At 56.1% G+C, this 22445-nt stretch overlaps 1 protein-coding gene across 3 annotated transcripts in view; it reads left to right on the plus strand.

Annotated features, from left to right (window-relative positions):
• The window catches only part of PPP1R37 (protein phosphatase 1 regulatory subunit 37), a 41889-nt gene that overhangs the window by 881 nt on the left and 18563 nt on the right, over positions 1–22445 (plus strand). Inside the window, exon 1 of one of the 3 annotated variants that reach the window (XM_032591339.1) lies at positions 17823–17868. The exons of the other annotated variants lie outside the window; for them this stretch is intronic. Within the exon in view, the coding sequence (XP_032447230.1) occupies positions 17838–17868 (31 nt within the window). The 5' untranslated portion in view covers positions 17823–17837. Of the gene's footprint in view, positions 1–17822; positions 17869–22445 lie in introns of those variants that run through there. 3 annotated transcript variants of the gene reach the window in all.

Consider the following 22445-nt stretch of genomic DNA (forward strand, 5'->3'; position numbering starts at 1 on the left):
CGTTCCAAGGGCAGGTGGACGTTTGATGGGCCCATAGGGCTGGAAAGAGGTTAAGCTGCTAGTCTGCAAACCTCGGGGCGGGGGGTAGTCCTGCCGCTCACTTTTTTGGCTATGAGGAGGAAGAATAAACCAGCGGGACTGTGGCTGTGGAGGAGTTGGTAAAACCTGGGGTTGGGAAAAGGGAATCAAGCTAAACAGCTTCCCAGAAAAGGAGCAGAGTTGGTGGTCACTTTGGGGGTGGACGAGATAGTCGGAGGAGGTGTTGGATCTTGGCATTAAGAAGAAGAAAAGTCACTGCATGCCTTCTTTGCTTTCGCCCAAAAGTGAAGCAAAACATGATCAGCCATTAAGGAGCAGAGGAATTTTGGGGCCTGGCTCTAGAAGGGTCTCTTTTTAAAATTTTTCTCCCCCCTCCCCGCCTTGAGAAAGAGTTAGGGATTTGGAGTTGCTGGTCGGTAGAAAGTAGGAGCCGGAAGAAGTTTGCTGGCTTGAGACGTTGGGAGAGGGAGCAAGTCTGCCGATTCTGGGTTCCCTGGAGGTCAGATTAGTGTCGGAAAGGGCAGCTGGAGGAGTGTGTGTGTTTTGCGTATAGAGCTCAAGTTGGAAAGTCGCTTCGTAGATGAACGGCAGTGTTGAGTCTGTCTGTGCGGGGGACGTCGGTCAGTCTTGCCAGGGTGGAGCCCACCAAGAGAGGGATCAGCTGGTCCTGGCTCAATAGAAGTTGGTCACTTGGTCGCTGGAGAGAGGAGGCTCTGTTGCTAGTCTGTGCGGTGGAGGAATTGAGGATTTCATGTGAGAGTGGGAAACGTGGTAACTGGAAGCTGAGCGCGTAGGGAGCCTGCCATGAACGCCAGTTTGGCTAGGTATTGTTAAGGAGACAATTTAAGATTGTTGGCGTTGAGAGCCAGCCAAGTCTCGGGCTCTAGGCCCCAGGGATAGGTGTCACTTTTGAGTTGGAGAACTTGGGCTGGCGGCGGGGAGGAGTCAGATGGGCCCTGGCTATAGCATGGTACCCAGTCCGGGGAGTTGAGGGCACGAGGGGAGAAAGGCCTGGATGCGCAGGGCAGGGTGGTGAAGAGCAGACCTTCCAGTTCAAATCCTGACTCCTTTTTACCCACTTCCTGACCTCAGGCTGGTTATCTAACTCTTCGGAGCCTCAGTTTTCCGACTGTGAGGTGGGCGACAATACCCCTGCCACGGGGGCATTTAAGAGAGGACTAAATATGATGATGTACAGGGGCGCCTGGGTGGCGCAGTCGGTTAGGCGTCCGACTTCAGCCAGGTCACCATCTCGCGGTCCGTGAGTTCGAGCCCCGCGTCAGGCTCTGGGCTGATGGCTCGGAGCCTGGAGCCTGTTTCCGATTCTGTGTCTCCCTCTCTCTCTGCCCCTCCCCCGTTCATGCTCTGTCTCTCTCTGTCCCAAAAATAAAATAAACGTTGAGGAAAAAAAAAATTAAAAAAAAATATGATGATGTACGAGAGGTCATTGGTGAGGATGAGCTTTCATGAAGTTGCAGTTGATGTCGGTCAACATGGGTGATGTGGGGTGATACCGGTGATATTGGTGATTTGAGGGGCTAGTCTGGAGAAGTCAGCTCATGGGGTCGGGGCCTGGATGTCTCTGCTTCACAAGCTGCCAGGAGAGGGTGGGCCGTGTGTGTGGGCCCCGGGGCAAGGAGAAGGGCGGATGGGCAGTTTGTGTGGGCTTCAGGGTCATGGGGGGGGGGGCGGGAGAGTTGGCACGGGGTGGAGGAGCGGGGGCAGTTTCTGGTGTGCAGGTTCCCAGAAGAGGAACAGCTGTGTGTAACCAGCTGTTTGCTTTTGAGTCAAGCTGTTTTTCCACCCTGAGCCTCCTGTTCTTTGCTCTGCAAATGGAGGTGCTAATTTCTACCGCCGGGTAGTTGTGAGGATTAAATACAATAGTCCTTGTAAATTCTGGCCACATAAATAGCAGCTGCTGTTCCCCCGGCAGGGGAGAACATCAAGAAAGAGGGGTCGCTTGGAGTCTGGCTGGGAGGAGTTTGAGGGGATGGTTGCCGATCAGTCTTCCCGGCTTAGGCGGAGGTGGCCACAGCTTACAGGCTGGGGGAGTCCCTCCTTTCTGGCAGTTTAAAGAGGGACGCAGGGACTGGTTAGGACTCCCACTCCGGAGGAGTCGGTGGGTCTGAGGGAGAGAGGCAGCGACACGGAGAAGTTGAGAAATCAGTGTGTGGGCTGGAAGAGCGCATGTGTCGTGGCTGGGGTGGGGTGGGGTGGGGTGGGGGCTTGGCCTGGCTGTGACGGAGTTGGGTGATCTTGGTCCCCAAGCAGGGGAGGGGTCATGGGTGCAGTTGGTGAGGTTAGTGGGATTCGCAGGACGGGAAGTTGGAAGGCCTGCCATGCTGAGGAGCAGGAGGCTAGCCTCTGTACCTGGGGAGGACAGCGGGTTGCTGCCTGGCCCAGGACCAGGGAAGGTGGGGTCTTGCCAGGCCGTAGAAGCGGAGACTCAGTACAGAAGGTTGGGCCAAGGGGGTTACCTGGTTGGGAGGCCAAAGGGTCTTGGCTGGGGGCTGCAGGGAGGACTTGGTCCGTCCTAGAGGAGGGCGGGAGATCTGTTGGACTTGGTCTGTAAGCCGTGGGAAAGCACAGAGGGTGTCGTTTGAGCTGCGGACCTGGTGGGCAGGGTGACGGAGGAGTCATTCTGGGGCCTGCTGCGGTGATGTGACCCTGAGGTCAAGGGTCAGGGGACTTGGCAGTTCCGATTTGGGAGAGAGGTCATCCAGAAGCCGTTCTTCCGTCATAGAGATGGAGAAGTTGGCTGAACCAGGAGAGGTGCAGGGGCACTCCCGAACTAGGGGAATCGGGGGCCCCAGTACAGGGTGACCATTCAGCGGGGAGAGCTGGGCCGGGCCCTCACCGAGCCTCCAGCTAGGGTGGAGGAGAGCCAGGCCCTGACTAGAGCGGTGGCCCAGCCAGGTGGGAGCCTCAGAGGGGTGTCTTCCTGAGGGCGAGAGCCCCATCAGGCCCTGCCAGAGGTCACGTGTTGGGGATCCCTAGACATGAGATGGATCTGGACTGGGGGAGTTGTCTCAGGCCTATGGAAGCTCAACCCAGCCCAGCACTCAGAGGGGCCTTGCCTGGCTCCCGTGTCACTTGGTGTCCCCGCCCGCCTGCCCCCAGTGCTGGGGTCCTGCTTATTTCCCTCCGTGCACTAATGGCCATCTGATGTTTCCTTACGTGCTTGTTTCCATGCTCGTGGTCTCTCTCCCCAACTGACATTGGGAGAGCAGACGCCGTCCGTCCTTGTTTCCACTTCCTCGGCCCTTCAGAGGACACGCAGCGATCGTGGTTGAATGAGCCCCGGTGAGCATGTGTGCGGCTATCCTGGAAGGGGTGACCCAGGCCAGACCCGGGCCCCATGGAGCCAGCGTGCACGTGCAGGCCAGCCGTGGCGGCAGCGCGCTGTGGCCTCCAGCGAGGCCCCTGTTCTTGCTGAGTTTGTTTCCTCATCTGTGAAGTGGTGATCCCTGCCCCGCTGACCACCCAGGACGTCCGAGCAGATAGGATGAACCCGGTGGGGCGGGGCCTGCTCCACAGGCCAGTGTGCGTGGTCGGGAAGGGAAGCTTGGGGAGGAGGCAGGGTGGAAACCGAGGGGGAGAGACCGCCTCAGCTGCCACACTGGCCACCTGTGGGCTCCACTCTCCCTGAGGGTAGACGGGGGCCCCAGTGGAGGAGGGGCTGGCTGGATGCACCCCACCCCACGGTGGCAGACCCCGTGGTCCCAGCTCTCCTGAGGGACTTGTGCTGGGGACCCTTGTAGACCAAACTGCAGGCGTGACCCAAGGCTCGTCTTCCCGTCCCATGAACGCTGTGTGGGCTTCTCGAGACAGGTGTCGGAGAGCATGTGACACCGGCCGCAGTCTGGGAGGCTTGTCCCCCCTCCCTCCTGTCCTGCCGGTAACCCATTCCCCTCCCCCTGACCTCTGGCCCAGGAGAGTCAGTCCCGCGGTGGGGGGGGGGGGGGGAGTTTTGCCTACCAGGAACTCCTGTGGCGTGTCTGCAGGGTGAGGGGGTCCCAAGGACGAGGCGACCTCTGGCCACCTGAGCTTGGGGCCTGGAGGGGGCAGTGAGGGCAGTGGCGATGGTATTCTTAAATGGGGATCAGAGGGGGTGGAAATGCTTCACTGGGTGCTCTCATTGAAACCTGTGCTGTAGATTTAGTCCTTGAAACTGGTTTGACAGGTAGAAATGCACCTGTCAGTGGTAGGAAGAGGCCCTCCATTAAAAGACTCAGCTCAAGGGGCGCCTGGCTGGCTCATTTGGTGGAGCATGTGACTCTTAATCTCGAGGTCATGAGTTCAAGTCCCACACTGGGTGTAGAGATTACTAAAAAAAATGAACTTTGAAAAAAAGGACTCAGCTCGCGTTAGCACAAGTGGTGGTGTTGCTGGAGAGTAGGGAATGGGGTCGTGGGGGGCAGTTTTGGGGCCTTTGCCCGGATTTCCATCCGGGCCCAACTTCACCTCCTACTGCCGGCCTTGGCACATCATCTGCCGTGTGACTTTGGGCGATTTGCCGTGTGACTTTGGACAATTGTGCCCTCTCGATTTTTCTGTCTGTAAAATGCAGCTGACAATAGTACCTCCTCATAGGGTGATCGTGAGGATTAAGTAAGATAACAGAGTCCATAGTGAATGCTCATCCCATGTCTCCCTCATTTTTCCTGTCAGTGCCAGTCCTGCAGCCCCACCTAACGCCTCACCGTCAGTGCGCTTCCTGTGTCTGTTGTGTATTTGCACTCGTCTTTGTCCCTGGTCTCTCCCCCCACTCCCCGGGCAAAACCTGCTGCCCTGTCCCTGACCGGGCATGGGAAAGACCACAGGCCCCAGGCCTGATCCCATCTGTTACAAGCTGGGTGACCGTGGGCAAGTTGCCCAACCTCTCTGAGCTGAAACTAAATCAACACGTTTTTCTGACCAGCCTGAAAAGAGGCAATAGAACCCAGATTCTAGACTCGAAGTGTTAGCCTCTCCAGATACCGACTTTGGACAACTTACGGCTCCTCCCCGGGCCTTAGTCCCGTGTGAGGCATGGACCCCAGCCCCCAGCCCTCTGCCCCCCTCCGGCAGTGTGTCGGGAGTGCCGCTCTGCTGGGCCGGGCCCTTTGCATCCTCAAACTCAGGCGGGCTGCCCTCATTCTTTCCACCTCCAACTCTTTATTTGTGTTCGCATCGTATTTCCCTCTTCAAGGGCACAGACTGTGTGCGTGTCACCTCTGTGACCTCAGCCTGGCGCACAAGAGGGCCTGGGCACTGGACGAATGTCAGAGGAGTGAGGTTAGCCTCACATCTCATAGCCGGTGGTGGTGTTTGGGAGAAAGCTTTTTGGGGTAGTTAATCCGGTCTGTGCCGGGGGCTCTTCCCCAGAGATCTGCAGGCTGGCTTTGGCACCCATCACGAGCCCCCAGAAGGATCACGCAAACCTAGCGGGCAGGAGGCAGTAAATAGTCGGTGAGTGAGTCAGTGGCGGTGCACGTGGGCGTGCTTCGGGGAGCGCGGCACGAGCGGCTCTCCTCGGTCTGATGCTCCGAAAGTTAAGAAACGTGCAGCCAGATCCCCCGGGCTGGACTGGCTGTAACTAAGGCAGCCTCTGGAAACGGGGGCCAGGAATCTGTGTTTCTAGAAAGCTCCCCAGGTGGTTGTGACAGCCAGGTTTGGCTGTCCTGCTCAGGGCTGAGCCAGCGCAACACTCAATCCCAAGACTGCCTTCCAGCCCTCCGTTCAGGGGTGGCTGGGGTTGACCTGGTGAGCTTGTCTGGAGCACATGGAAGCGTCTGGCTTGCGGTGACGGCAGAAATTCGAGCTGGGAAGGGCAGCCTGCTGCAGCGGTGCGTAGAGGAGCCTGGGCTGAAATCCCTGCTCCTGGGTGACCTTAATCGCCACGACTCCTTGCCTTCCGTGTGCTCACCACTGGGCCACACGTATTGTCTCAGTTCAGTCGCACGACCACCCCAGGGGGTAGGTGCCGTTCTCCCAATTTGTAGGTGAGGAAATAGAGGCACAGGGAAGTGATGTGACTTACCTGAGCTCACAGAGCCAGTAAATGGGTGAGCCGGATCCAAACCAGGCAGTCCCCTGCCCTTACCTCTGTCTCCTGGCTGCCCGGACTTCCGCGAGTTGCCGCATTCAGCTCAGCGTGCTGCCTGGTTTCCTCACTTGCAACCCCTAACCCTTTACGAAGTGGAGAGGACACTTCCAGCTGTGCATCATTGTGGCCGGGATGAGAAAGCGACGGAGTAAAGGGCCCGGCCCAGTTGGCGTCTCGGGGATGCGGGTCTGCTGTGCTTCTTGGACAGCTCCACAGCCCCGGGAGGTCTCTGCCGCTCCCCTGCCCTCAGCATTAGGTCCTCCTTCTGACCCTTGGCCCGAGTTCTTGCTGTGCTGCGCGGTGTCCGGTACCTGGTAGGTGCGCGGGACCTCCTGGCTGAACGTGTGACCCGGTTCCCCCACGGCCAGCCGCCACTCACTTGGCATGGCATGGCCGTGCCAGGTGTTCGAGGTCGGGGAATGAGACGGGCCCAGTCCTTGCCTCCGTGGAGGTCATAGCCGAGTAAGAGAGACACACAGAAAACAATTCTCATCAAACCAGGGTGCCCGGACTCTGATTAGGAAGAGCTCACAGGTGTACTTGGGCAGGCAGGCGGGCAAGGGGGGCTTCCCGGAGTCGGGGCCATCGGAGGCCCAGAAGTCCCAGGAGTTGGTCAGGTGGGCAAGAGTTGGTCAGGTGGGCAGCAGTTGGAAGGGGTTGGAGGCAGAGTGGGGGAGGTGCATCTGAGGAAAGGAAAAAAAAGCCGATCTTCCGGGAGGTGGAGGCAGGAGGGTCAGAGGCGAGGTGGAGGAGGCAGGAAAGAGCACCCAGCTAGCTGGGGCCTCACAGGCCCTGTTAGCCTCAGGGCTGCCCGGAGCCAGTGGAGGGTTTTAAGAAGGGGCATGCCTGGTATTTTTAGCAGAACCTTCTGGGTGGTGTGAGGTGGGTGAGACTGAGGCTTAGAGGCCAGGAAGGTGACCACGGGGTCAGGAACCTGTAGGCGCTTAGCTTCGTGTGGTCCTGCATTGGATGGTAGCTGATATTTGACGTCTTTGATTTACTCATTGACTTTATCTGAACTTTCCTCGCCCCCCTACACGAAGGTTTTACTATTGCCAGTGTTATCTGTGACCCTTCTAAGGTGACAGTCCCCCCCCCCCTGCATTCTTTCCTTGGATCTGAGCCCCTGCCCGCACCTCCAGTCAGTTCTTCCTGCCCTTGGCAGGGGAGGTGGGCAGCGTGTAGGCTGCGAGGTCAGGTTCCCGTACCGCCTCCCCCAGGTGGTCTCAGTAAGTGGCTTCACCTGCACCGTCTGTTTAGACCCCACATTTCCCAGATCCGGAAACCTCTAAAAACTGTCCCAGACCTTGCTGGGGTCTTAGCATAATATAGCTGTCCTGGCCCTCTTATAAAATCCAGGGGTGCCTGGGTGGCTCAGTTAGTTGAGCGTCTGACTTTGGCTCAGGTCACGATCTCATGACCGAGTTGTGATCTCACGGTTCATGAATTCGAGCCCTGCATTGTGCTCTGCACTGCCTGGGATTCTCTCTTTCTCTCTCTCTCTCTCTCTCTCTCTCTCTCTCTCTGTCTCTCTCTCTCTCTCTCTCTCTCTCTCTGCCCCTCCCCCACTGGCTCTCTGTCTTTCAAAATAAATAAACTCAAAACAATAAAACCCAGGACATCTCCGAATCCAGAATCCACATCTGGCCCGAGGGTTTCCAGTAGGAGACCATGGAGTCCTCTGTGGGCCTCATTCCCCAAAACGTCTAATGGTAGCAACAGGAGAGGCGCCCCAGGTCTTGGGCTCCGGAGCCCCCTGGTGCCAGTCCAGCTCTGCCCCTCGGCGAATCACTCGAGTTCTCTGCCTCAGTGTCCTCATTTGTCTGGGGCTTAAGGATCAGATCATTCCATACTTGGAAAGCGACTGGAAGGGTGACCGGCTATTACAGGCACTCCGTGAGGATCTGCCGAAGTTGAATGAGGTCATGCCCCTGCTGGGAGCCTGCCCTGGTTCCCTCCTCTCTAAGAGCAAGATGATAGCCCCACCTCCCCCGCTAGATGGCACAGGCCCAGGTGTGGGTTCACCCGTGTGAATGTGGGCACGTCCCGAAACATCCCTGTGCCGCGCTGTCCCCGTTTGTGAAGCCCTTTTGGCAGACGAGTCTATCTCAAAGCTTTCAGACTCCTGGGAACAGAGCCAGCCCTCGGGCCTTCGAAGCCGGGAGCACATCCCAGCGTCAGGCAGATCTGGCGAGAGTGCCTGAGGGCCTGGACGTCACCGCTCCCTGGCAGGCGCTGGCACTGCCCATGCTGACCCTGGATGCCGCTCGTGTCAGGGAGGCCTGCGGCACCGATGGCGACTGGGCTAGATTTGGGGCAGCCCTCTGTGGCTGAGCCCGGGTGGGTCTCCGGGGCTGGAGTTAGCGTGGGAGAGACGGAGGGGGGTCCCAGTTCCAGGAGGGGTTTCGGAGGGTGAGTGCCCAACGCACCTACGGACCCCATCGTGCTCTGATTGTATTTCCCCCTACTTGGAATACAGATTCCACAAAGGCAGGGCCTAAATCCCTTCGGCTCGCCTCGCCGTCCGCAGAAGCCCTTGCGCCTCCTGTCTCTCCTCAGGCCCTCACGTCCGACGTGGTGGACGGAGGTGCACAGTAGGCGCTCTGAAGCTACTCTCACCCCCTTGCTTACGCTGCAGCTGGTGCAGAGCCGTTGCCTCAGGTTGGGGGGGTGGTTTGGAAGCGGCTGCTGACAGCCACTCATGTGACAGCTCATGTGACTTGCCTGACGCCCTCTTCCTTTCCAGCAGAAGCCCGGGTTGAGAGCCCTGCTGTCTGACGCTCCCTGGAGGGTCTCGTCGGATCCCAGCTGGTCCTCCTGGGGTGGGTGGGCAGGTCCCTCTGGGAACCCGCTGGGGTCAGGCTCGTGCGCCACCTTCACGCCCGCCCCCGCGTCTCTCCAGTTCTCGTCTCCCGCCAGCTGTCGTCAACCATGTCGCGGCAGAGCTGCCCCCGTCCTGGGCAGAGTGCCTTCCCAGCTGAGCTCCCTGCTGTTTCTCGAAGCAGCAGGGAGTCTGGGAGGGACTGCGGGGGGCTGAGGGCAGACACGGGGGAAGTGACCCTGCGGAGAGGTCACGCCTCCGGATGATGGTGGCGGTCAGCACAGCCCGCTTTCGTGGAGCCCTTACCGGGCCTCAGCGCTTCGTGTGCATCTGCTCATTTAATCTCCGCAGCAGCCAGAAGCAGAAAGCCAGGGCTCGGGCGATGGGGGAGCCGCGTTCAAACTAGAAGGGATGGTTCCCACCCTCTGCTATGTTTCCAGAAAGCCTCTGAGGGCCCCTTCACCACCGACAGGATCGAGTCCCCACCTCCGAGCCTGGCGGGAGACCCTCCCTCCTGACCCAGAGACGCCACCCCCCTCTGCACAGGGCGCCCTAGGCCAGTCCCCTGCCTTTCCTGCCCGGCTCCCGCTCATCCTCCTCGAGCTGGCTCCCACATCACCTCCTTGGTCCCCAGGCAGTGCTGCTGCACCCACTCAGGTTCCCGTGATGCCCCCTCATGCTGTCGTTATCTGTTTGGGCCCATCTCCCCGCACTGGACCCAGACGCTCCATGAGGGACCACATCTTGTCCGTCCGGCTCCCCAGAGGAGGCAAACCGCTGACACACCCAGGCACTTTCCTTAGGGACTCAGGGCAAAGCGGGTCTGCTAATGAGTGTCCCACTCTGGATGCCTTGGAACCCTCGAAACCCAGTCCCCGCGGCCTGGGAAAGTCGGGGGCCGTGGAGAGAGCAGGGAAGGGAAGAAGACGTTTACTGAGGCATCATTTGTTCACGCTCCCATGTATTTATTCCTTGCGGGCACACACTTACTTTGCCTCCCGTGTGCCAGGCGGACGGGTCCCGACTGCCGCCCCTGCTTCCTCGTGCTCCCTCTGCACGCTCAGAAGAGCAGACCTTGTTCCACTCTCGCTTCAGATCCTGCCCTGTGACCCGCAACCCCCAGTCCAGAGTCCCTGCGCTAGCCACCCTCACTGACCACGGCTATGATCACCCCAGCCCACGTTCTCCCTGGGTTCAAGTGTGGTGGCTTTCTCTGAGTTCTAGAATGTGCCAGGAGCTCCCCACATCCCGTCCCGGAATGCTGGCCTTGCTGTCACCGGTCCGGTTTGTCCTTCAGGTACCAGCAGACTCTTCTTCCTGGCCCTCTAAATCCCCTGTGAGGTGGTCAGCCATCTGTGCATCTGTAGGCCTCCTGATATTTTCTCTTGCCTCTTAGACTGTAAGGATCATGAGGCGGGATGGGTTTGGTTTGGTGCCACTGTGTCCCTCGGTGCCCACACCATGTGGCACTGTGCGGGCTCTGAGCAGGAGCTTATATGGCAGGTGAAAATGAAAGCAATATGCGATGCGGGGCCTTTGGTACCAGACAGGCCCTGCCCTCATGTAGCCCAGGTCCAGAAAAGGAAGTGTGAAGAAGGGAGGGCCCCAAGTCTGCCCCTAGTGTCCCCTTGCCAACTCTGGCAGACCCCAAAGCTAGCCAGCCTGGTAGAGCGCAGGAGAAGCCATATTTGCTGTTGACTTGCTGTGTGTTCTAGGTCGAGGCACTGCCCTCTCTGTGCATCAAGATGATGTCTGAGGTCCTTTCCCACTGCGTGTGTTTCCCCATCTCCCTGCATAGATCACACCCACCATTTAGAGAACTAAATAGGTTCCAGGACCTCCTCCCCATCATGGGAGAGCCCAGGTGCTGGTAGCTGATCTGTCTTTCCACCTTTGTGGCAGGTGACCCGATCCCCTGTCCCCCCAACAACAGGGTGTTACAGGAGGAGGTGGAGGGTGTCAGGGGTGTGTGGCCACCCACTCAGGCCTCCCTCCTCCCTGTCTTTGCTCCGTCTCACTTATTTTGTAACTCCCTTCTTCCCCCGGGTGGAGTCCTTGCTTCCTGACCCAGCTCTCCCCACTTTGATCAGAATACCGGGAAAAGCTACGTTCCCCTGGGGAGCCTCCTTCCTTGCCGGGCCTGGGCTCAGCCCTCAGGATCTGCAGTGCTAAGTTTTTGTGGGCTCCCTGTCTCAGCTCTGCCCGCTCGGGGTGGTCCCTATCTGGTGACAGGTCTGTCTTCCCCAGTGGACCGTGAGCCCTGGCCGGGCCAGGACCGTCTCCATTACTGGGATGTCTCGGGCACAGAGCAGATGCTCAGGGAGTGTCATAACATTAGGATGGAGTTGGGGGGTGGGGGTGGGCAGTGGGTATGGGCAGAGCCCAGAGATGACGCTTTCTGTGGAGCCCTATTTAGAGTTACCATGTCTGACAGAGCCCGATCCTGTCTGGTCCTGGGGGAAGACGTCCTCGGCCAGGAGCCCGGCGGGTGCAGCAGGCATCTGAAGGCGGGGCCTCTGACTTAGCCACCACCAGCTGTCGGGTCCAGATGCTTGTCCTCACTGACCACCCGGCCAAGAGGATCCAGGGCTAGTGCAGGCCCCTTCCCCATGGCCAGAGTATAGATTCTTGGAGGTGGAGGGGTAGGTAACCTCCTTGTTTTACCGACGAGGCAGCAGGCCAGAGAGAAGTGGCCTGGAACGCAGGACAGGGCTCCTGCTGCTCTCCTCGGCCACCTCTGTAGCTTCGAGGGGCAGAGTGACCCATCCTGGGGGGTGGTCAGGGAGACCTGCCTTGGCACCTGGGTTCTCCCAACTGGCTGTGTGAAGTTGTTATTTACAGAAAGGGTTTGTGCTCTGGGAAAATGGAGACAACATCTCCAGCCCAGCGTGGAGCCCAAAGAGCTTGTTGGCGGCTAGGGTCTTAGTTTTCTCCTCTTCCCTCACGGAGCTGGTGAGGGGAGTGGGGGAGAGGGGTGTGCAGTCACCCTGGAGGCTGATGATAGTTGTCACTAAGGACAGGATCGCTACCTTGATCTCCTGACTTGAAACACAAATTTTTTTTCACTAAAAAAGTTTTTTTTTAATGTTTGTTTATTTTTGAGAGAGACAGAGTATGAGAAGGGGAGGGGCAGAGAGAGAGGGAGACATAGGATCTCCAGGCTCTGAGCTGTCAGCACAGAGACCAACGCGGGGCTCGAACTCGTGAACCGTGAGATCATGACTTGAGCCGAAGTTGGATGCTTAACCAACTGAACCACTCAGGTGCCCCAAAAAGAATTTTTTTAACGTTTACTTATTTATTTTTGTGAGAGAGTACATGGTTGAGTGGGGTGGGGCAGAGGGGGAGGGAGAGAGAGAATCCCAAGCAGGCTCTGTGCTGTCCACGCAAAGCCTGACAAGGGGTTCAATCTCCCAAATCATGAACCAAAATCAAGAGTTGGATGCTCAATCAATTGAGCTACCCAGGCATGCCCCTTGCTCTCCTGACTTTAAAATTAAGATATGTTCATTGTTAAAAACAAACAAACAGGGGCTCCTGGGTGGCTCAGTCGGTTAAGCATCCGACTTCGGCTCAGGTCATGATCTCACAGCCCGTGAGTTCGAGCCCCGCGTCGGGCTCTGTGCTGACAGCTCAGGGCCTGGAGCCTGTTTCGGATTCTGTTGTCTCCCTCTCTCTCTGCCCCTCCCCCACTCACGCTCTGTCTCTCTCTGTCTGAAAAATAAATAAACATTTAAACAAACAAACAAAAACCTTGGGAAGTCTAATGAAGGAAATAAAAAATCACTCGTTAATTTCACCATCTGGAAATTTTTTAACAGCTCTCTTGAGATGTAGTTCACACATATTTCACCCATTTAAAGTGTATAGTTCATTGGATTTCAGTTTTTCACAGAGTTGTACATCTATCAGCACAGTCGATTTTAGAACATTTCATCACCCCTATAGAAACCCTCACCCCTTGGCCATCACCCCTCCCCCAACTCAGGCACCTGCCGATCTGTTTTCTGTCTGTTTAGATTCTGGACACTTCATATAAATGGATTTGTGCACTGTGCAGCCTTTTGTGTCTGACTTTTTCACTTAGCATAATGTTTTCAGAGTTCACCCACTTTGTGGCATGTGCCAGAACTTCATTCCTCATTGTTGCTAGAGAATGTTCCATTGTGTGGCTGTATCACGTTTTCTTTATCTTTTCATCTGTTGGTATACATTTGGGTTGTTTCCACTTTCTGGCTATGATGAGTAACAACGCTGCTGTGGATGTTAAGGTACAAGTTTTTGTGTGCACGTATGGCTTCATTTCTCTGGGAATGAAATTGCTGGGTCACGTGGCGACTCTGTTTAACCATTGGAGCAACTGACACCCTTGACTTTCCCCTCCACAGTGTATGAAGGTTCGGATTCCTCCACCTCGTGGTTAATGTCGGTTTTTTTTGTTTTTGTTTTTGTTTTTTTTTTTAAGTAAACTCTATTTCCAACATGGGGCTCAGACTCCATGACCCTGAGATCAAGAGTCACATGCTCCACTGACCAAGCCAGCCTGGCGCCCCAGTGTCTGTCCTTTTGATTGAAGCCACCCTAGAGGGCGTGAAGTGGTATCTCGTTGTGGTTTTGATTTGCATTTCCCTCATGGCTCATGAAGTTGAACATCCTTTCACGTGCTCATCAGGCACTTGTGTATCTTCTTGGGAGATACGTCTGTTCAGATCCTTCGCCTGTTTTAAAATTGGATTGTCTGTCTTTTTATTACCGAGTTGTACGAGTTCTGTGCATATTCTAGATGCAAGACTCTTACCGGAGAAATGATTTGCACCACCTGGAATGTTTTCAACATTAAATGCCAGAGCATTTCCTTTCCATCTCTTTTCTATGACTAGATGCGCTGCCACAGATAGATAAAAATAAAACTGGGAGGATACTCTGTACGGTTGAATATCCTGTGTTTTCACTTCATTTTCCCATTTTTTAAAAAGCATGATTAAAATACATCATTGGGCCACTGTCATTGCTTCTAGCCATTTCCACATTGCTGAGCATTTGGGTCCTTTCCCATTTTCGGTAGCATAAATAATGCAGCGATGTTCATCCTCGTCCATAAATCTTTATGTTCCTTACGGAGAGCTTTCTCAGAAGAAATTCTTAGAAGGTGGTTTTACCAGGTCAGAGGGTAGGAACCTTTGAAACCCTAGATGAGGTGTACCATCCGTGCCCGCCTGGGACTGTAAGCCCTGAGAGACAGGACTTGGTTTTATCTCTTGACTTTCTTTTTTGGATGCGTGAAGGAATAGTATTTCCATTTGGGTATCTTCATACCAGGATGGTGTCTTGTTTTAATGAGCGTTCTTTTGGTAGTTAACCTGTTTATCGTTAACCACATAAAATTCCTCCTTCATGCTCTTTCCCATTTTTGTTTCGGGACCTTTTGTAAGGACTCCTTCCCTATTGAAAATACTGGCTCTTTGGAGTTTCATCGTACTGGTATATTTTTCCTCACGTAGCATTTGCCTTGCTGGGAAGGCTGGGGAGTGGAGCAGGACACCTCTTTCCTTCTCTCTCTCTTTTTAAAGATTTTATTTATTTATTTTCTAATGTTTGTTTATTTTTGAGAGAGAGAGAAAGCACAAGGCAGAGGGAGAGAGAGACAGAGGATCCGAAGTGGGCTTTGCGCTGACAGCAGAGAGCCGGGTGTGGGGCTCGAACTCACAAACTGTGAGAGCACGTCCTGAGCTAAGGTCGAACACTGAACCGATTGAGCCATCAAAGCGCCCCTAAAGATTTTCTTTTTAAGTAGTCTCTATAGCCAACATGGGGCTCAAACTTAAAACCCTGAGATCAAGAGTTGCATGTTCCACCGACTGAACCAGTCAGGCACCCCTCTTTCCTTCAAAAAAATCATTTTTGGGGTATCTGAGTGGCTTAGTCAGTTAAGCATCTGACTCTTGATTTCAGCTCAGGTCATGATCTCACAGGTCATGAGATCGAGCCCCCAGATGGGCATGGAGCCTGCTCGATTGTCTCTCTCTCTCTCCCTCTCTCTCTCTTTCTGTCTCTCTCTCTCCCTCCCCCCTTCCCCATTTGTACACGTGAGCGGTCTGTCTCTCTCTCTCTCTCTCTCTCTCTCTCTCTCTCTCTCAAAAAAGAATCATTTTCTCCCTTGCTATTTCACTGGATCTGCATAGCAGGGCACCCATCCCAGCCGGAGCAGCTCCAGGTGGAGGAGTTCTGGCGGCCAAGTCCAAGAGCAGATGAGGCGGTATCAGCCCGGGTCCTGGCAGCAGTGCGGTGTAAGCGGAGGGCACTTTAGTGGCAGCCAGGCCTGGGCGAAGCAACAGTAGGTCATAGGGAGGGTCCCCTGCAAACACAACTACAGCCACTGTTTGCCGAGCACCGGGCTGACAGACCTGGTGAAGCCTCACTTTGTGACTTGGGCCATCAGTGGCTTCCTGAGGTCGCACTCCTTTGCAGAAGGTGGCAGAAGGCAGAGTGGCCCCGCCTCGGTCCCTGGGCACATCCACTCTGCCGCAGCTGGCAGAGGCTCGACAAGTCTCAGAAGCCCAGACTCCAGCTCCTACGGTGGCCGGGGCCACCGTGTTGTCGGCACTCTGTGCGTGGGGGTCCCCTTTATCATATGCCATCAGCCCTGAGCAGCTCCCCGCTCCCTGTAGACTCAAATTTCCTGGCCCTGCGGACTGTGCTTCCCGCTCACGTCTCCTGCCTCATCTCCTGCTGCCCCCCCGGATCCCTGGGTTTTGCTCCAGCACCCACGTGCCAGGCCCCTGCACTGCCTCTATCCTCTGCCTGGGAGGCTTTCCCCAACTTTCGTGTGCTTACTGCTGGTTTACATCGACTACTGTCTTGTGCCCCCCTCCCCCTCCCCAGCTCCAGTGTAAGCGGCTTGGGGAAGGGATTGTCTGATGGGGGTGTTCGCCATGGCAGCCCTGGCATCTGGAATAGGGCCAGGCCCACCCGGAATAGACACGAGAGGGATATTTGAAGGAATGAATGAATTTCTGACTCTTACTCATCTTGTAGGTTTCAGTTTACATGTTCTTCTCTCTTACAGGTCTTTCCTAACTACGCCCTCCTGTCTAAGTTTATGTGCCCCTGTTTTTCCTATAGGAGTGATGTTTTCCCCCTAATAACCTGTTGGGGTTTTTTTAAGTATATTTATTTATTTTGAGAGAGAGAGAGAGAGCGAGCGTGTGCACGTGTGTGTGCACACCCACACACCCACACACACACGTGGGGGAGGGGCAGAGAGAGAGCAAAGGAGAGAGAGAATCCCCAGCAGGCTCCACACTGTCAGCACAGAGCCACATGTGGGGCTTGAACTCACAAACCATGAGATCATGACCTGAGCCGAACCCAAGAGTCAGAAGCTTAACTGACTGAGCTACCCAGGCACCCCATAACTTGCTCTTTTTAATTGTATGTGTATTTGTCCTCCTAGCAATTACTCCCCGAGGGCAGGGATCAAAATGTTTTGTTCTCCGTTGTCTGCCCAGCCTAGGTCATTTGGTAGAGGATCAAGGAATAAATATACCCTTTAGTTCCCAAACAGACCTCACGAAGGTTGTGGTGTTGTTCACCTTCCGCACATGGACAACTCAGGATGGGCGCTGAGAAGTTCCAGGCACCCAGTTTCCGTCCCCGGAGCCTTTGCTGGACCAGTTAGCAGCTCACAGTAACTTGATTTTAATTCTGAACTAAAACTCCCCCAGTGCCTCCAAATCCAGCTGGCCATCTGGTACCCCTGACCGGAAGCCTGAGGCAGGCAGCCTGAAATAGCCCGCTTGGTCCTGGCAGGACTGGCTGTCCCCTGATGGGCACCCACTTTCTTACAGGCCACCTTCACCAAGTGTGTCCCATAGCCTACCTGGGATTTCAGTGGGTGGCAGTGATGAGAAGCCGTGAGCCACTGAGTGACTCACAGACCTTTCTCAAGCACGTCGCTGCCCCCAGCCCTCTCCTGGGTCCCTTACCCGTTTGCTTCATTTGACCCTGACAATGACCTTCAGTTCCCCAGAGGCACCATCAGCTCTGTCTCCACAGAGTGTTTGCACGAGCTATTCCCTCTGCTGCAGTGCTCTTCTCCTCTCTCTGGTTTTTAAATTATCGTTATTAAATTTTTTTTCTGGGCATATGAACTATATGTGTAACAGACCCATAAGTTGAAATGTAATTGTAATGAGGACCTCTGAGCCTACCTCCCAATTTGGGGATGAGAACATGGCTATTAACTCACCTCTACTTCTGGGTGGGAGGGTGGAGCCTCAGAGCTCGGAGACTTGTGTTCTGAGTGTCTGAATGTTATGACTGTCGTGCCTTGTGGGGTTGTTTTTCTTTTAAGATTTTATTTATTTTTGTTTGATTTATTTATTTATTTTGAGAGAGGGGGATGGGGGGAGAGAGAATCCCAAGCAAGCTCCACTCTGTCAGCACAGAGCCTGATGCGGGGCTCAATCCCACAAACTGTGAGATCATGACCTGAGCCAAAATCAAGAGTCAGACGCTTAACTGACTGAGCCACCCAGGCGCTGCACGATTTTATTTTTAAGTAATCTCTACACCCAGCGTGGTGCTCGAACTTCAAACCCCAAGATCAAGAGTCACATGCTCCTCGGACTGAGCCAGCCAGGTGCCCCTTTTTCAAGTTGTGTGCGTGCGCGCGTGCGCTGAAAAGTATGGTCTTTAGTTTTGCTTGTTTTTGAGTTTTATAAAAATGGTGTTGCGTTGTGGGTGGACTCCTGGGTCTTGATTTTACTCCCGACGTTATGTTTCCCTGTTTTATCCATGTAGGTGCTCTAGAATCTTCCATTGTGTGACCGTGCCTTAGGTTGTCCATTGTGGTGTTGGTGGACGGTCGAGCTGTTTCTGCTTTTTGGTATGACAGACTGGTGCAGCTGTGACCTTCCTGGTACGTAACACCGGGGTTGCGAGCAAGAATTTGTCTAGGGTGTAGACCTCGGAGTGGAATTGCTGCTTGCAGTTGGTGGATCTGTGCAGCTTCATATGTCATGGCCAACTCCCCGGTGGCTCTTCTCTCCGGGAAGAGGGCTAGCTCCTGCTCATTCTTCCAGGCTCTCCTTCCCCGCTGTCTTTCCTTCAGCAGATACCTATGGGGCACCTGCCATGTGCCAAGTGCAGTGGTGAAGGCGACCCGGTCCCTGTGCGTGGGTGATTAGTGGTGTTAGTTAGGTAGCCCCTCCTCCAAGAAGCCCTCTCTGACCCCTAGATGGGGCCAGGCGCTCTCCCAGGCTCCTCGGCCCCAGCCCTGCCCACTCTGGGTCATTGCCATTACCGTCCGGAGATGGGTCTCTCTCCCCTCCTGGCCTGGGATCCCTGTGTGGATAGGGATGAGAGCTGTTTGGGGTGCTGTGTCCAGCATCACTCCACACAGAGTGCGGCCCGGGGCAGGTGTTCGGTGAAGGATCTGTGGAGTTACTGCTGAGACACGCACGCACCCTTGAGTGTCTTGTGGGCACCTCGAGGCAGGTGGGATTAAGAGGAAGAAACGGCGGGATGCCTGGCTGACCCATTTGGTAGAGCATGTGACTCCTGATCTCGGGGTCGTGAGTTTGAGCCCCGTGTTGGGTGGAGAGCTTACTAAAAAGTTTTTTCAAAAGGGGGGTGGGGAGAGGAGTCCAGTATTCAGCACTTGTCGGAGGTAGGCCTGAGCCCCAGGACCACCAGGCTCAAAGCCCAGCATGCCCCCGGGTGGCTGAGCACACAGATGCTTGGGCCTGTGCTCTGCTCTGTGGCAGATAGAGAGGATACAGCCCTCGCCCTTGACACTTTAGAGTCTTGTCACACTGCCCAACATCTGGCTCTGCTGACAGCGTGCAGGGCTGGGGCAGAGGTGCCTCGAGAAGTGTGAGGTCCGGCCGGCCCCTGGGAGTTAGAGAGTGGGCGTCGGTGTTCTCTTGAAGAGGTCTGTGCGAACCCTTACAAAAAGCGGACTGAGTAGGAGCCGTGCAGTCCCAGAGGGTGCTGGTGGGGCGCTAAGCGCCCACAGGACGCTGTAGCTCCTTCTCTCCTTCTCCTATCCCAGGAGGTAGGAAGAATCACTGTGCCATTGTACAGATGAAGGGGGGACCCTGAGATGCACAGCCTAAGGCCGGCTCACCTGGCTAGTCCGAGGTAAGCCCGGAAGCCACCCTGGGGGCCTGGCTCCTTCAGCCCCTGCAGTAGGTAGCAGTCCTGCCTGGGGCACCGGGCAGAGGGCTTTCCCTCCGGTGCACTTGACTCTCCGTGGCAGAGCTGTGAGACAGGAAGCAGCATCTCCCCTTTACGGCCGGGTAGACTGAGGAATGGCACTGCACCGCCCCCAGGGCCACAGCCCCCCCTGAGTGGGAGGCAGTCAGCCTGGGCTGGGTTCCTCCACCTCCTCGCCCCCGACCCCGCTTTCTCGGCCACTCTCTTGGTGCTCACTTGTCCCCAAGTCCTCACTTCAGCGCCCTCAGCAGCCCGGCCCTGGGTAAATATTTGCCTACCGGCCAGTGGGAGTGTGTATAACCGGTATTTCTGAGCCGGGTGGCAGCGGACAGGTGGGGGCAGCTAGTTGGGAGCAAGTGCTCCGTGAGCCTCTGGCTGGAGCTGGTCACTTTGTTTGCCCTTTGTTCATCCAGCACCCACTCCGAGCTGTTGCCAGGGTGTCGGGCCCCGGCCCGGTGACGACCGGCTGCTGTTTACCAAGCAGCAGCCAACCCCGCGCCAGATGTTGTACACAAGCGCTCTCGGTGGCTGCTTCTAGAAGCCTCCGTGTGTGTGTGTGTGTCTTAGTCTCGTTGGCTCCATTTTCTAGATGAGGAGACTCAACCTTGGGGAGATGAGGCCCTCTCCCGTGACAGTTGGGGTCTGTTCAAGTTGTCAGGGTCAGAATTCACTTGGAGCTGCATGAGGTAAATGAGGGTGTTCGTTGGGAGGACGCAGGGTCCTCTGCCAGTTCCCAGGGGTCCTGAAAGCCAACAGGAACCAAGACTGGTACTAGCTGTCTGGGCCACGTGCACTCCTGATTTGTTTCTCTTTCTGTCTGGTCGCGGGCCAAGCAAGCCTGGCCTTCCTGGTGGCTGGGGTGGGACCGATCGGTCCGGGTGCCTGCTCCGGGCGGTTCATACAGGCTTAGCAAAAGTCCACAGCCTTCCTGCCCAATGGGGCCTACGAGGGCCTGTCTTCTCCTTGTGGGGGTAGGGAGAAGATGTCAGAGAAGGGGGCCCGGGCTCTGCAGACACCCCGGTACAGTCAGACCCCGAAGGCCATGCCCTCAACTACCAGGCTGTGCTGTTCTGTGGGGTGAGAAGGTGGATTCCGGTTATGAGGTGGAAAGTCACCCGTGTTCTCAGATACACACATGCCTTTGGGGGAGCCCTTTCTAGACGGGGGCTCATGGAGGCCCCGGGACCCCCCACATACACACACCCATCCCAGCAGAAAACCCTCGGTTAGTGGGGCAGCCTGGGGCACTTGGGTTCTGTGGGTGCCATGAGTCTCCGCTCACCATGGGATTCGATGTGTTTTCTTGCTGGTTCCGGCAGTCAGCCAGCCAGCATCGAGCTCTGTGCCCCGTCCTGTGCTGGGGACACAGCAGCGGCCAAGACAAACCTGGCCCTGCCTTAACAGGCTCGCTGTCCGGAAGGGGAGGGGAGAGAGAAGTTGGCCAAGCAGCCTGCACGGCCGTTGTAGACCAACAGAAGCAGGTGGGAGCCGATGAGCCAAGGGCTGGGATAGAGAACACGGGAGTGAGGCTGGTGGGCGGGCACCTGGCCTACGTGAGACTATTGAGCGTCACAGCTGTTTCACGGGGGCCCGGTCAGCCCCTCTCGCGCCTGATGAATTGGTCTTTGAAGGCAGGCCTGTCTGCATGGTCCTCCCTGCCTTAGCTGTGTGTCTTTGGCAAGTGCTCTCCCCTCCCTGAGCCTCAGTCTCCCCTTCTGGAAAGGGTGGGAGAGGCGTGTCTGCACCCGAAACGGTGGTTGTGATCAGAAAGGTGGTCAAACGTGTTAAAAAGCAAGGACTGTGGAGCCAGACTGTTGCTCTTGAATCTTCCCTCTTTATTGGCTCTGTGACCATGGACAGGCTCGTTAGTTTTCCCCTGCCTCTGTTTCCCCACTTGAAAAATAGGGATGATCTACCTCAGCGTTGTTGAGAACAGTAAATGAAGTAACATATGTAAAATACTCAGTGTTAGCTGTGGTTACTGATAATAACTTAGAATTAAAAGTTGCCTGACCGGGCGCCGGGGTGGCTCAGTCAAGTGTCTGACTTCGGCTCAGGTCATGATCTCACAGTTTGTGAGTTGGAGCCCCGTGTCGGGGTCTGTGCTGACAGCTCCGAGCCTGGAGTCTGTTCAGATTCTGTGTTTCCCTCTCTCTCTGCCCCTTCCCTGCTCGCTCGTGGGCTGTCTCACTCTCTCTCTCAAAAATAAACATAAATTTTAAAAGAAAATTTGCCCATCATACAGCTGGGTCTTGGGTATTTAGCGTGCCCTGTGCTACCGGGGGCCCAGGGATTGAGGCGTGACTTCCCCCTTCATTCACCATTGACCTTGTCAAGCTCCTGCTGTGTGTGAGGCTCTGTAGCCACCACCCCCCACCCCCCCGGAGGTCCTGGCCTCCTCCCTCTGTCCCGAGAGACTTGGAAAGCCATAGGCATCCTCTGACCTCAGGTGTTTCTGTAACAGGATCTTCATTCAGTTGGGCCAAGTGGCTTGGAAGGTCGGGGCGCGGGGGGGGGGGGGGGGGGGGGAGAGGGGGCGGGGCAAGCCCATGGCACCTGCCGTCTGTGCCCTTCAGCGGAGCGGGCAGGTCCTTCCACAGCCCTGCAAAGGGCCCTGGGCCTTTCCTAGCTGGTTGTGCCATCCCAGCCTCTCCTGAAGGGCCTCCTGTCTGGCAACACAGTCAGGGTCTCCTCCCCTCGGTCCCGTGGGTCTCTGGGGAGAAGGGAAGGGAGACGTTGCTCGGCTCGAGCCATCACATTCGTTCATTCGCAGACATTTACTGGAGACACTGCGGTGATGTCCCTGGACTCGAAGACATGTGTCGGTGGGAAGGGCCCCCTCTGCTGGGCCAGGTGTCGCTTCCTGAGCTGCACACTTTCCAGCTGCACGCTCCCCTGGTGCCTCTGAGCTCCTGAAAGGCTGGGGATGGAGGAAGCTTGAACGGTTGCTCACTGGGAAGACTTGCCCGTGACCAGTGTTCCTTCACTCTTGCTGAAGAGTCACAGACAGAGGTTTTCCCAAATAGGCAGAGCTGCTGGAAGTACCCGGCTGGCCCACCGCCCGCTGGCCGAGGCAGCTGCTCCCCTCCCCTCTGTCTGGGCCATGTCACCGCACCGCTCTGTGTCAGGCCTCCGGGGCCCCCAGCGGCTGGCCTCCAGAGCCCCCCGTAGTGTGCTGACCTCTGCCAGGTCCTGGGGGCAGCTCACAGCCCTGCAGGGTAGAGGGTCTTCCCCCAGGGGCGGTGGCTGCGAAGCCCAGGGCATCAGGGGTTGTAACTG

The sequence above is a fragment of the Lynx canadensis genome, chromosome E2, assembly GCF_007474595.2.
Source record: "Lynx canadensis isolate LIC74 chromosome E2, mLynCan4.pri.v2, whole genome shotgun sequence".
Lineage (NCBI taxonomy): Eukaryota > Metazoa > Chordata > Mammalia > Carnivora > Felidae > Lynx > Lynx canadensis.